We start from the raw sequence: 14,512 nt of genomic DNA on the forward strand, positions 1-14,512 counted from the left end.
CCGGAATCCCTTATCTATTTCGTTATCGTTTTTTTACTCAATATATTAGTCGATTTCCGTGTACTTAACAGTGATATTAGAGTACGATAAATCATATTTAAACGGTTCTATTTCTACCTTTAACTTCAGTATAGCTTAAATAGATATAAAATCGTCCAAAATTAAGTTCAAATCAAAGTTAAACATAGTTTTTGAGTTCTTTAGAATTCACCCCTTTCTAAATAAGGAATCGTATCGGAAAATTGTAGAAAATCTTCCGAGTCGTGTCAAGTTTTCCCAGTCCAGTTCAAAATGAAACTCTTCCTATGCTAAAAAGCAATTTAACTATCCATTAATTGACACAGATCCATAGTCTGTCATGTATTTACTACATATAAACTGTAGTTAAACACTTAAATGAAGATACAGTTGTATTGCCGCAGTGGGAAAACGAAAAGATCAAGTCTACAGAAGATCGCAGAAGACTGGTCGATGAATATGAAAAAAATGAAAACATCCCATTTGAAAATACAAAATATCAAAAGAGTTGCTATATTTCAAAAGTAAGCAAACCCTATCATCTTCTGTTTTGTCTGTATAATTACTTTGTACTACATGTACCAATTCTAACGACCAGTCTCTTCTCGTCTAAATCAACGAGGGCAGTAGATCTACAACTCATTCCGATTTTTCTGTTTGTATATTTTGCAAATGTATAAAGCCTATAAGCAAATTACACAACTTCATAAGTTATCCTATGAGGAGCAAACTCAAACTTTTATTGAGTGTTACTACATATATCCCCTACAATGATCTGATTTACAAAATACTATTAAATCTTTATACATGTACCATCGAGCTTGCAACGCTAAATATTTGCTACAAAATTTGTATCAGAAAGTAAAGAGCTTTTTAATTCTGAGCATAACACAGCTTTTTTTTCAATTTACTAACATTTCGACGATTAAAGATGACGTGCTTGTACACAAGGAAGTATTCTGGTGAACAACTTTAATTACTTGATCAGTTAACCGGGCTTAGTTTCTGCCCGAGGATCGCCGCCGAGAAAACTACACAACATATTATCCGCTTCAACAAAAACTATAGCATATATGGTAAATTTATAGTTACATGTATAAAGCCTCAACAAGGCCAAGGTACATCCAATATTGTATTAAATAGCTCTATAATTTTGTCTTATGCGTTATGACGGAAAATTACCCGTTTAAAATGATTGTGATATACAAACTGTCAAGATCTGAGCAGTGACTGCGAAACTGGTTGCAATCACTTTATGCAACTACTAGTATTTTACAGAAGCAGATATAGGGTAAAGTTGTAATCAAATCAGATGAATATCCATTATCTAAAAAACATTTCACTGGATTATTCAATTGAAATTATGCCACATGCTTTAAAAACATTGCTGTATTGTCTTTTGAATGATGCCACATCTGCGGCAGTTAATAAAGCGTACGATACTAGTATTCCTATTGACAAAGTTCTTAGATGTATGGCTTAGTTATAATTTATATTATCTATAAATATTTTGTTTTCCTTTTTTTCATTTAGGTTTATCATTACAAATGCACCGTATTTATGGACACACCTTTGAAAACTATTAACAAGTTTGACTGATCAGGAGATTAGAAAAACGGGGCATACATGTACATTCTACATGGCATTATTTTTCTTCTGTTGGTCAAAATGTTATCCAAGACAATGTCGACCTAACTACAGAAACAATAAAAGTTCTCCATATGACTTTGTTTGGCTTAAAGGCAACATCGGTCCGGTATGAGGTCATTCAACTTTCTACAGGATTGGATCTGTTCACGCATTGGTATAAGCATTGGGAAAGGGTTGAGATTTCCAAAAACATTGTTTAACCCCGCCGTAATTTTGCGCTTCGCCCAAGTCAGGAGCCTCTTACGGGGCGCCGAATGGGACTCTTGTGGTTTTGTACTCAAAATTCAATTTTGTACGGACAAAAGTGACTTTTGTTCAACAAAAATGAGTTCAGTTTAACAAAATTTGTATCATACTACAAATTTAAAATTTTGTCATACAAAATATCTATCAGCGGACAAAAGTCACTTTTGTCATGACAAAATTCATTGTTACACAGACTTGACTTTTGTTACCTAATTTGAAAATTCGGCGACAGAAGTCAGTTTTGTATTTAAATGAGTTTAGTTTGGTTTCTGTGAACTACTTTGCATACAAAATCGACTTTTGTTACACAAAATTGACTTTTGTGAGACAAAATTGACTTTTGTCTCAACAAAATTGACAAAATTGACTTTTGTAAGACAAAATTGACTTTTGTAAGACAAAATTGACCAATGTGATCAACAAATTTAACAATATTGACTTTTGTGAGACAAAATTGACTTTTGTCACAAAAAAATTGACAAAATTGAATTTTGTCTCACCAAAATTAACAAAATTGACTTTTGTCTCAACAAAATTAACAAAATTGACTTTTGTCTCAACAAAATTAACAAAATTGACTTTGGTCTCAACAAAATTAACAAAATGGACTTTTGTCTCAACAAAATTGACTTTTGTCTCAACAAAATTAACAAAATTGACTTTTGTCTCAACAAAATTGACAAAATTGATTTTTGTCTCAATAAAATTGAGAAAATTGACTTATGTCTCAACAAAATTAACAAAATTGACTTTTGTCTCAACAAAATTGACAAAATTGAATTTTGTCTCACAAAATTGAATTTTGTCTCACAAAATTGAATTTTGTCTCACAAAAGTCAATTTTGTCTCACAAAAGTCAATTTTGTCTCACAAAAGTCAATTTTGTCTCACAAAATTGAATCTTATCTCACACAATTGACTTTTGTGATTTAATTTCCATATCAGGTAACATTTGCATACCTTTTAGACAAAATTGACTTTTGTCATGACAAATATGAATTTTGTCTACAAAAATGAATTTTGTCATGACAAAAATGAATTTTGTCTACACAAATGAATTTTGTCATCACAAAATTGAAGTTCTCACAAAAAAAGTCTGTAGCACATAGTTTTGTAAGACAAAAATGATTTTGTTATGACAGAATTGAATTTTGTACAAAACCACAAGAGTCCCATTCGGCGCCCCGTACCTCTGGCCTTTCTTAGTTTTGTATGATTTTTTATTTTAATTTCTTGAGTATATTTCGAAGCTTAGTATGATGCCCATTATCATTTCAAACTAGTACATTTCTGTTAAGGGGCCAGCTGAAGGACGCCTCCGGGCTTGGGAGTTTCTTGCTGCATTGATGACCCATTGGTGGTCTTCAGTCGTTGCCTGCTTTTTGAACGTGTTGCTGTCTCTTTCACAAATCACTCATGTCCATTCTCAATTTTTAATTCCATCTGTATATAGTAGAGCTTGTGCCTGCTTTTATCAAAACCTGTGCTGTACTGATGTATGTCCATGCCAAGGACGTTGTCTTTGTATAAATATGTTGACCGATAAGAATGATGAAATTACAATTTAAAATGAAGCTATAATATTCCGATATCTCAATATTCCGACACCTAAATGGTCCAACATCCCATTGGTCCGACGTTTCGATCATTTAGATTATACGCTAACGGGATTTCAACATAAGAAAGCCAAATAAAAGGTTCAATATTAGGATAACCTTGTCCTCTCTTTTGAATCGGTGAAACAAACAAGATATAAAAAGTAATACTTAGTGCCAAAGTAGCCGAACGTCATCACTAGCGTAATTTTAAAAAGTACAAAACTGTCAAGTGTTGTTTGATTAACTAGATATCTCAAGATTCACGGCCGCCGACTAAAGTAAAATCAAACACAGTTTGACATACAATGAGTGGTCAGATTTTCCTTGTGATGTTTTATATTAAAATTGTCAATTTGTTGATATATACTAGTAGCACTTTACATTTTAGTAATGTTAGTTAGTACTCTAATCATATCCGATTTTGTGATTTAAATGTAATTGCGGTATGATCCAGACTCAACATATTGCACTACAATAATAAAAAAAAATCTGCCCTATGGTTGTCTGATCTTAAAGCGGTTGGCAGGCTTTCAAACTAACAGAAGACCATACGCTTCCTCAATTTTATTGTTCATCTCATCATGGGACTTTTCTAAACAATTAAAAATACGTCATGTATGTTATATTTTCCCCGTGCTTCAAATATCTTGTTTTGGATTATTTATATCAAATTTGCAGATATATGTTTGTAAATACGTGCAATCAAATGTTATGGAGGTATTATTAGATTAAGATAATGCAAGGGAGACTACAGATACATTTGGGTGACTTAATGGTTGATTTTCAAAGACTCCGAGAGAAAACGTGACGTAACATGCGTTACCGTTAAAATCAACCAAAATTAATAAATACTATCATAGAAATATATTTTCCCAACAGTAATACAGCATTCCTATACAATTGTTTCGTTTTTGTATTTGTTTTGACTCGATTTGTCTACTGAGAGTATGCTTGAATTGAAATTGCACCCATGACCTTTGACCTCGATTTAAAAAAGATTGCACCATAATTTCTTTTGACGACCGGGATATTTAGAAAGTGCACATTCTTAGCTTTCCATTGATATATAATTTAGCCGTGTGTTAGGTAGGTGCATTAAAAATGTAAATTTGGCTCTCATATCACTCGCCTATATAATTCTTTTAAAATTAACTTGTTAATACCTTCTTTGTTATGCTCCTTCGAGAAATTACACAAAGACTTTGACATCAAAGAATTCTTTAAAATCTGTGTTGACATGCTACAAGGTCCACCTGACTCGAAACAAACTGTCAAGTTCATATTCACTAGGAAAAATCTTTCTGCTGTTAAATCATGTATTGAAAAACTGTAAAACGAAAAAAGTTTTACCAATTATAGGATAAAGAAAAACATTCTGTATACGAGTGAAGTGATTTGATTTACTTGACACTAACACATATAACGTTATTAATGCCATAACTATTTTTTATATATCAAACGACAAATGATAAAAATTTATGACACATTTAATGCTTTATTTTTTCAATCTTTTACAGTTTTAAGTATGAACCAGCACTGATGTGCTTAATTTAAACATTAATACATGCACTTTTATGCAATTTCCATTAAACCTTGCATCCTAACGGGCTTATCTTGAAATATATAACAGGGAAACGATTTTGTTTGTATACAATAACCAACCTGTGTACATGTAGCTTGAGGAATTATATATTCAATTGAAAAATGTTGACTCAAAATACGACAAATTCGTGTACAATTCTTAAGCTCAATATGATTCCCCGGCTTTTAGGACATTTATCCAAATTAAAATTTATATGTAAACAAAATAAAATTTTCTAAATTCTCTCATGAATTCATAAATGGGATATGAAGGATATGTTTTAAAAGATGTTTTTTAATGAATTTAAAGTATAACAACTATTTCTGTAATTTACAAACACGTTTCAGAGAATAATGTTAAATAAAAAGAGTAAACAGATGGCATTAGATGTGGGTTTTTTTCTGTTGAGCTTGATGTACCAAAAAATATAAAAAGAATTAGAATAATGTTAAGTTTATCATCTGATAAATAATGCACACAAGAAGAGAATTAAAGTACTTGCCTCAAAGATATAACACCATCAATTGACATTTTCAATATTGTTCCTGAAAATATGAATTAGTAAAATCAACAGAAATGCACGCACTTTAGCTAATTGTTCAACACTAAATACTACCATACTATTTTGTCACGTTCCTGTTTTATTTGATTGGTGGTGCAGGAAGTTAAATGTTGAGAGAAATCTTTAAACATGTTGTTGTTAAATTTTTGCATCGAATAATATTACAGTACATATAAAAATGAATCTTATTAGTTTCCAATGTGAAATTTAACCCGATTCATGTAATGAAGGTCTGCTTGTTATTGTCATCTTTCATAACTGCGTAAGTAAAAATCTTTCCTACACATATCTGTTAAATACTTGATATGCTCACTTTTCATTAATGTTCATGATGGCCCTTTGGCTACAATGACTGCATTCTCACCTCAAAATTTACTCTGAGTACTAACACAGTTGTGCATCTGGAAAAGTTTTAAAGCATGGTATACACAAGATGAATAGATATCAAATGCTTCATATGATTTTGAAATTACATAACTTAATAGGATTACATGTATGCAGTGCACTTTTTCTCGTCTCTTCAGAAGATGATAAAATTAACAAACAGTTGAGTTAAGCTTGATATGGTTCACTCTGGTACACAGTTTAAATTACCAATTATTGACAGGTATATATTGTCCATCTATTGTCCATGTCAATCAATACAGCTAATTTCAAGTATTACCTGTGGGGAGGTTCTCAAACCTCTTTCCTAACTTTATTTATGTTTGCACCTTCTGGAGGAATGAAAAAAAGTGCACTGTAAAATCCTGTTAGTTTATTATTTTTCTACAACAAATAACATATTTGAAATTTATATGTCTAGGACATGCTATGGCTTAAATCTTTTCCAGATGCACAGGTTTGTCTGTACTAAGAGTAAATTTTAAGGTAAAATCTTAGCCAAAAAGCCAAAGGGTCAACATGAACCTTAAGGAAGTAAACATACAAAATAAACATACCCCATTTGTAATCAAACAAATTTAACGTGTAATTCATCCTCTCTATTCCAACGGTTAATCTGTAGTAGCATGAATCTATGCTCATGTACATATGAAATGATCTATTTAGTAATTCCACATTTATACAACAATCCACAACTGTACAAGGATCTTGTATGGTACACCTAATATTTGATGGAAATGGACTAAACAAATGTCGCATTGAAGAGCAATCTGGAAAAATATTAATCACAATCAAAATAATCCGGAGAGTAATTTATCCCAGCCCATTTCTGTGTTGACAAGTTATCATTGATATGGTCGATATTTATATAAATAAACAAATTCGTCCTTTTGTATGTTTTTTTTTAAAACATTTTTTATTCGAGCGTAACTGATGATTCTATTATAGACAAAACGTGTGTCTGGCGAAATGTTCAATTCTGAAGTCAATCCTGGTATCTATGAATAGTTTATTTACTTTATTTTGTGTGTAAATTAAGGAAATGAAAATGAAAAAAAAAAATGCCTATTGATATATCTAAATGTAACACTGTTGTCAATTAAAATCAATGTGCACGTCTTTCTTTCTATTTAATTTTTAGGAGGAAAATTTCATATGGAATCCCATTATACTTCATTGGTAACAATTAAAAGGTTAACTAACTTATCTTTCCTGAAAATTATTTCATTTTAGGGTGATAAGATAAGTTTATCACATGTGACTCACATTGTTATAATCATATATAACCCTACCATTATTCCATTCATTTATGTTAGATGACTTGTCAGGCAACACATGCCTACCACATTCATCTGATTGATAATATTTCATTATTCCTAAAACTTCATTGAGATCTGTCAATACCTGGCCTGTTAGTACCTTGGTATTTTTATAGCCTTTCTTACTAAACCAATTCATCAAGGAAAAATCTAAAACGCAAGCAAATGGAAGTGAATGCAATGTTTATTTCAGTCATTCAATAAAACATAAATGACTACAATTATGTTAACATCATGGAAATAAAAATTGACCATAATGAAGAAATAGAAGACTGAAACATATATATCTGATATGCTAATAGTGTGTTGCAATAGCCAGGACAGACGAAGGAAAAAATCGCTCAACATCCTATATATCAAGTAAATATATAATTGTAATTAAAGGAACACCATAAACAGATATAATTTTTAATCAAACTACTATAATCAAAACATAACATGAACTAAATACTTCACATTTTACATCGTAATCAGGACAGTCGCTAGCATAAACTTAAACAGTTATCTATATTAATGTTAATTTTTAGGAATGTTACAACCAAAAACATCAGAAAATGTCCTCAACCAGTATTTACAAGGTAACTATTTATTCCCAATTTCTAGCATTAATCAAAGCTAAATTTTACTATGTCATTACTGTAGACCTTCATTACTCAACCTGATCCATCAACTTTTCTCTTGGTTTACACTTCGATAAACGATGTATCCGAATTTACTTTCGTAACCTATTCATGCTTGCATGGATTATCGGATTTCCAGCAAATTGAGATTAAAAAAATATATACATAACAGTTTTTCCTAATCGAATGCATATACAACAAAACAGAAATAGTGCTATAAAGCTTCGAATATGTATAACATCAAAATGTAAATAAAATTCCCCGTAATTTCATGACTGCTTTAGCTAATTTACGTCATGGCAAAGCACAACAGTATACGTATGAAAGCTTTTAAGGGAAATATTTTATTATTCTTACTCTTCTAATTCTATTAATATTTCATTAAAATGAAGTTTTTGGGGTAGGTTATATTTCATTTATATTCTGTTGTATTCATCGAACATTTATGGGTTTTGAAAGTCAATATGGCGGCTAAATTCATAGTAATAACCTGTCAATTGTGCATTTGCTTATAATTATAGTAACCATTAATAACAAAATTATCATTACAAATTGCGAATATTTGGTTCCAGAATTATAAGGCTTAAACACATGTTTTGATGTGTAAACCCAAAAACTTAAAATATATATATGTCCTTCGGACTTTCATTCAGTTTATGAGTTAATCACCACGGTTAACACATCAATAACCTCTAGATAAAAAATGTGTTTAATCCTATAGTTACACCATTCACCTTCAGAATATGGACCTTCATTTGGGCATGATAAAGATTCAGGTTGTGCAAATATATAAATATCCTTTAACATTCCTACCTTTTGTTTGATAGTTCCTAGCCATATCACAATCTAATTTAGGCAGTTTTAAGTCATCTAATATCTTCACATTATAATCACATTCATCATTAGAACTCCAACAAATACTTATGTTCATGTTCACTATAAAGCTTCCTGTTTTAACCAAGTCTTCTATAACCACACTGTAAATAATCAAAAGGTTGCCATGTTATATGTATTGCTTTGTAAAGTTCGTTATCAAATTTTGATAATTTAAAACAACAAATAAGGAGTCAATGCGTTTTGGTGTTCAGTTTTTCATGTCAACAATATATTTGTTTGCTCAAAGTTGTAACCAATATTGTTATCTAGTAACACAACTACATCTGCTATTGCATACATCCTAATATTAATGAAATCACTTATATTAGATAATATATGAAAATAAATATTTTCAAAAAGCTGCTTTTGTAGTTGGGAAAAACATATGTTTCGTTCTTTTATTTATAGAATAACTCATACAAGAATTCGAATATGAAAAAAATATCTAACAAGCGACTCAATAACATATTTATTCATGAACGCATATCCTTATTTTCAGTCAGACGTTTTGATAATTAACTTCTTTGTTGAGCCATTATGTTTATATTGGTAATGGGATTTTATGTGAAAAAAAGGATAAATACAAATAACTACGTCTTTACTGCGTATTTACAATTGGTGTGAATACATTATCGACAATTGCTTAAACAATATTAATAGTTGTATGACGCCAGACAAGTGATATGCTTGGTTATTGTATCACTGTGAAATCACGGTATTTCATTGCAACTAATAGTGTTTCATATTTTAGTAAAGCTGATAAATTGTTTTATTACCTAATTCTGAAAATTCCTCCCAAATGAACAGCATATACATCACCTGTAACACATAATTTCAATTTTTTGTAAGGAATGCACAAAGTTCAAATGTGGCAATAGAAATGCTTAAAAGTATGACAAATAATTTCATTAACTTTGGTTACAAAAACATAGACATACATATCATGAATATGACTCACATGAAAAATTGAAATTTTTCAACAGTATAGCAAATGACTTTAGTAACTATGTTTATAAACAGACAAATGCAAATGTACGATACTTGCTTTACAATTTCACCTATATGTTTACCAAGACTTGCAATTTATGCAACAGGACTGATATACGATTATCATTTTAAATTCTAAAATAACAAAATATAGTAGTTCTTAAGGCTAAGGATTATCAATTTTTCGTTCATCAATTATCATCTAAGTTTCTAGCTCTCTGTTTTGTAAAATGAATATTTGGTATAAAAAGAAATAATTTTGCTAGAAATACAATTATTTAGTGAATTTAGAAGATGTTGTATGTTTAATAGAAAAATTGTGATCCAAGCGACAATGCATTTTGAGATTTACTGCTGATAGACTAGACTTAAATATATGGTATGAATAGGCGAAAGATCACAATAATATAGAACTTCTAAAAACATATTCAATAAGTGTAAACCTTCTGGTTCTTTGTTGTTGCTAAAAATTACTTTACATAGTACAATTTGTTGCTTAAAGCTGACAGCACAAACCAATCACAACAAATTATGTTTTAAGTTATCACAATTTTAGGATAAATGCTTCGCATTACGGTGCGGAGCTATTAGTTTCAGTCGAAATACACGCCATCTTGAAAAAACTGTCATTAATTCATGTTCGTTTTATAATGCATACATCTCACAGATAAATTCAATATTGAAATATCTATTATTAAAACGCGTTTAATTGATTTGTTACTCTGCAATTTGCACGATTTGCTTTGCTAAACAATATCCCTCTACAATGTTTAAAATGTTGTATAACTTCTGACAATATAGGCACATTACAGTAAGGCACACCTCAAGAGTCATGTCTACATTTATAATGGATTTGATTTTCAACAAGAAGTTTATTTATTTTCAAAAGCATGAGTGTATAACGCACACTCTTGTAGTACATCCATTTTATATCAATCAATATCTAAAAATACCACATTGTCAATACTAATTTAACAACCACATGCACAAATATAACCTTAAATTAGTGTAGAGCGAGGCAGTCCATAGCTCTTTAGAAAGCTAAAACTTGTGTCAAATTTACCTTTACCGAATGATGATTATGATGCCAGACTTTCAGTGCCTTATTAACTGTATATTCATTGCGAGAACAAGTTTATGTGTTATGGATATCGATGCTGCTTTGTACTTAACCGACACACTGAACTGGCAGTGTTAAAGTTGGAACGTTCTAGCTTTCAAGATAATAGTTTGCAGGAAAAATGTCAACCTACCCCGACACATAATTCTGACATTGAGCTGTGCAATACTTGTTTCTTCTCCTAAATGCCACGCTCTTTTCTGTGAAACAACTATGACGATTTTCAAGTCTTTGGGTTTAGACCCGGCAGGATTTTGTATCTTCGACCTCCCGTACTTGAGGTAAAAACTCTACAACAATACCATCGAATCGGTTTTTACAGTGATAAGTCTTACCATATTTGAAATCTAGAAGTGATTGGTTAAATCCGTACTGTTCTATTTTAAGTTCTAGATTTCTATCACATGGGCTGATATGTAAATTCATCTGATAATTCCGTTGTGTAACATAGTCATTGACACAACATATTATTGAAGTACAACCTGTGTCGAATCGGTTTTTACAGTGATAAGTCTTACCATATTTGAAATCTAGAAGTGATTGGTTAAATCCGTACTGTTCTATTTTAAGTTCTAGATTTCTATCACATGGGCTGATATGTAAATTCATCTGATAATTCCGTTGTGTAACATCGTCATTGACACAACATATTATTGAAGTACAACCTGTGCTGATCCAACAAAATATTGGACCATCCAGAACACCTAATTGAAGGAAATGTGGACAAGCTGTAATGAAATTAAAAACAATAATTAAAAGCAAAGAACAAGTCATTACTTTAATAGTAAAACAAATAGTTTTTAAAAGATATAGGTTTGCCCTGGATTCGTAATTTTCAAAACGAGTTAGCAGTTAAGACAGAATAACCTAATAGAGAAAATAAATAATATGATTAGAGTTCAATCCTCATCCCTAGAACCAACACGTTTTTGACATATACAGTGAATAATTGTATTCTTATTCTCAATTCGGCGTCATTATGACCACTTATTGCAAAATGACAAAAGTATTAACAGTTTTGTTAAATTGACACTAATGTCATGAAAGCAAAAATTAGATGTCAAAGTTTTGAAGCTTAGAAGAACACCAATGCAAATTGAGTTTTCTTATCTTTAAGGTCAGGTAAAGCCTGAACATGAACAAAATAACCCTGAAGTTTTTGAATTCATATGAAATCTTTTGTAGCAAATAGCTAACATATATGTGATTTTGTGTTAAGTAAGTTTTCTTAATGGCAATCCTACCAAATCTTTTATTTTGTAACAAAATCAGAAGGAAAAATATACATTAGAAATAAGTAAATTTGGTATTCAATAAAAAGTCTATTTCCAGAATCGATAAGTATATTCGGATTGTATCGTAACTACCAAACTCGGTATACAAACTCTCGGTAAAATAAGGATGGGCTTTCCCGTTTCAAATAATTTTTTTTACAGGTAAAACCAAACTGTTCAACCACAACTTTATTCATATAAAAGAATTTAGTAAAGGTTTAAACGACTTTATGGTAAAGAAATCCCTGACTTAATTATTACTTGTTTACCAGTATTCACCAGTACTAAATAGAATACGTTTATTGAAATTCAAAACAGTGAAAGAGACACGGGTAAAGAAAAAAAGTTTAGATATTTAAACACCGTATGCTAGTGCAAAAGGTACATCTCCATACAAAAAGGAAATGATGAAAATGGTAGTGTAAAGTTTCCATGTTAAAATGAAATATCTAAATATAGAAAAGGACATATATTACCGTTTATAATTAATAGATTTATTGAAAAAATCCTTTGTGTAAATTTCTGAAAAATGTTTAGAAGATTCGTGATTATTTAACGAAAAATATCACCAAGTAGACTTTCCGTTGTTGTTAAATTTATCATTAAATGCAAAAAAGAAGCGTCTGAACTGAGTTTGGCATGAGAATCATCCTGCTATTTTAAAGGAGATTTTTGTTGGCAATAGGAATATCAACATCAGACAACAGACCAAGGCTTTTATAATGTTAACATTCTGAACAAGAATGTGTCCATAGTACACGGATGCCCGACTCGCACTATCATTTTCTGTGTTCAGTGGACCGTGAAAATTGGGGTCAGAACTTTAATTTGAAAAATCATGTCATAGGGAACATGTGTACTAAGTTTCAAGTTGATGTTACTTTAACTTCATCAAAAACTACCTTGACCAAAAACTTTAACCTGAACTTCTCACTATCATTTTCTATGTTCAGTGGACCATGTAATTGGGGTCAAAACTATAATTTGGCATTAAAATTAGAAATATCATATCATGGGGAACATGTGTACTAAGTTTCAGATTGATTGGACTTCAACTTCATCAAAAACTACCTTTACCAAAAACTTTAACCTGAAGCGGGACGAACGGACGCACAGACGGACGGACGAACGAACGAAAAGAGGCACAGACCAGAAAACATAATGCCCCTCTACTATCGTAGGTGGGGCATACAAATATTATGACAAGTGATAATATTCATATGTACCATTTTTCCATTTGTACATAGTTTGCGGTATTTTACATTCATCTTTGCTTAGATGGTATCCAATGTTACTTTCCTCCAGTAACTTATAAACCTGGTAATCAGCCAGAGATCCATCTTTTGTCATGACTAACATTTGTTTAAAATCTTGAGTTCTGCTTTCTGTAGAAAGATAACAAGAGCAAGATTAAGAATAAAAATAATTTTAAAACAAGAATGTTCACGTTATTGTGATTAGAATACACTGACTAATAATCCAGTGTATTTGAAATCAGGAAATCCGTTTTAGACAGATATCAAAATCACTTATATCTAACAACACTGTACTGCCAAGGTGAGTGCTAATATCTTCACTGCTAGAATTAAACTGTGATATACAACAGCTCTGCATTGAAGTAACATGTTCAGTCCAATGAAAAATATTTAACTAAGTGCATGTCTGCGAAATATTAAAGCAATTTATTAAATCTAATCAAATTTAGCTTAATGCGCAGAAAGCAATAGTTGCCATTTCAACAAATCCATCATAAAAAAATAGATAAACCTTTAAAGACAGTAACGTTTTTTTCTGCCATGCATGGTCATTATTTTCATAATCGGATACTTTTGAAATTGACATTGAACATTTGTGATATGGCTATATAAGTTTAGACTTACCAGACATCAAGTATGATTGCTTCCAATTACAAACAGCTTTAGGAAGATCAGTATGATTCAATATCAAATGTGATATTGCACACTTCGGGGTTCCCTCCAAACAAATGTCTATATATAAAGTCATTCTAACTTTATTTGCTTGCCTGAGGTTATATATATTGAACCTGAAAAAATGAATATCTTATACACAACTGAATTTCAAACCCTTAATTAAGCATTGGTTGTGCAGGAAGAGTGATTATTGGTAGAAGTTGGAACTAATACTTGATCATTTTAATCAGTTCGCTCTGACAATAGTTGTGCGTTTTTAGGTATTTCTTTAAAATGTTGTATAATATAATCCTGGTAACTTTGATAACTATATTGCTTTATTGAGGGTAGTTTTCCATGTTTTGT

At 30.9% G+C, this 14,512-nt stretch overlaps 1 protein-coding gene across 1 annotated transcript in view; it reads right to left on the minus strand.

Annotated features, from left to right (window-relative positions):
* The window catches only part of LOC134684583 (uncharacterized), a 41,480-nt gene extending 40,819 nt beyond the window's left edge, over nucleotides 1-661 (minus strand). The window contains exon 1 of the mRNA XM_063543878.1: nucleotides 601-661. Coding sequence (XP_063399948.1) covers nucleotides 601-661 — 61 coding nt within the window. The remainder of the gene's footprint in view (nucleotides 1-600) is intronic.
* Nucleotides 662-14,512: the final 13,851 nt, after the last annotated feature.

The sequence above is a fragment of the Mytilus trossulus genome, chromosome 9 (genome assembly GCF_036588685.1).
Source record: "Mytilus trossulus isolate FHL-02 chromosome 9, PNRI_Mtr1.1.1.hap1, whole genome shotgun sequence".
Classification (NCBI taxonomy): domain Eukaryota; kingdom Metazoa; phylum Mollusca; class Bivalvia; order Mytilida; family Mytilidae; genus Mytilus; species Mytilus trossulus.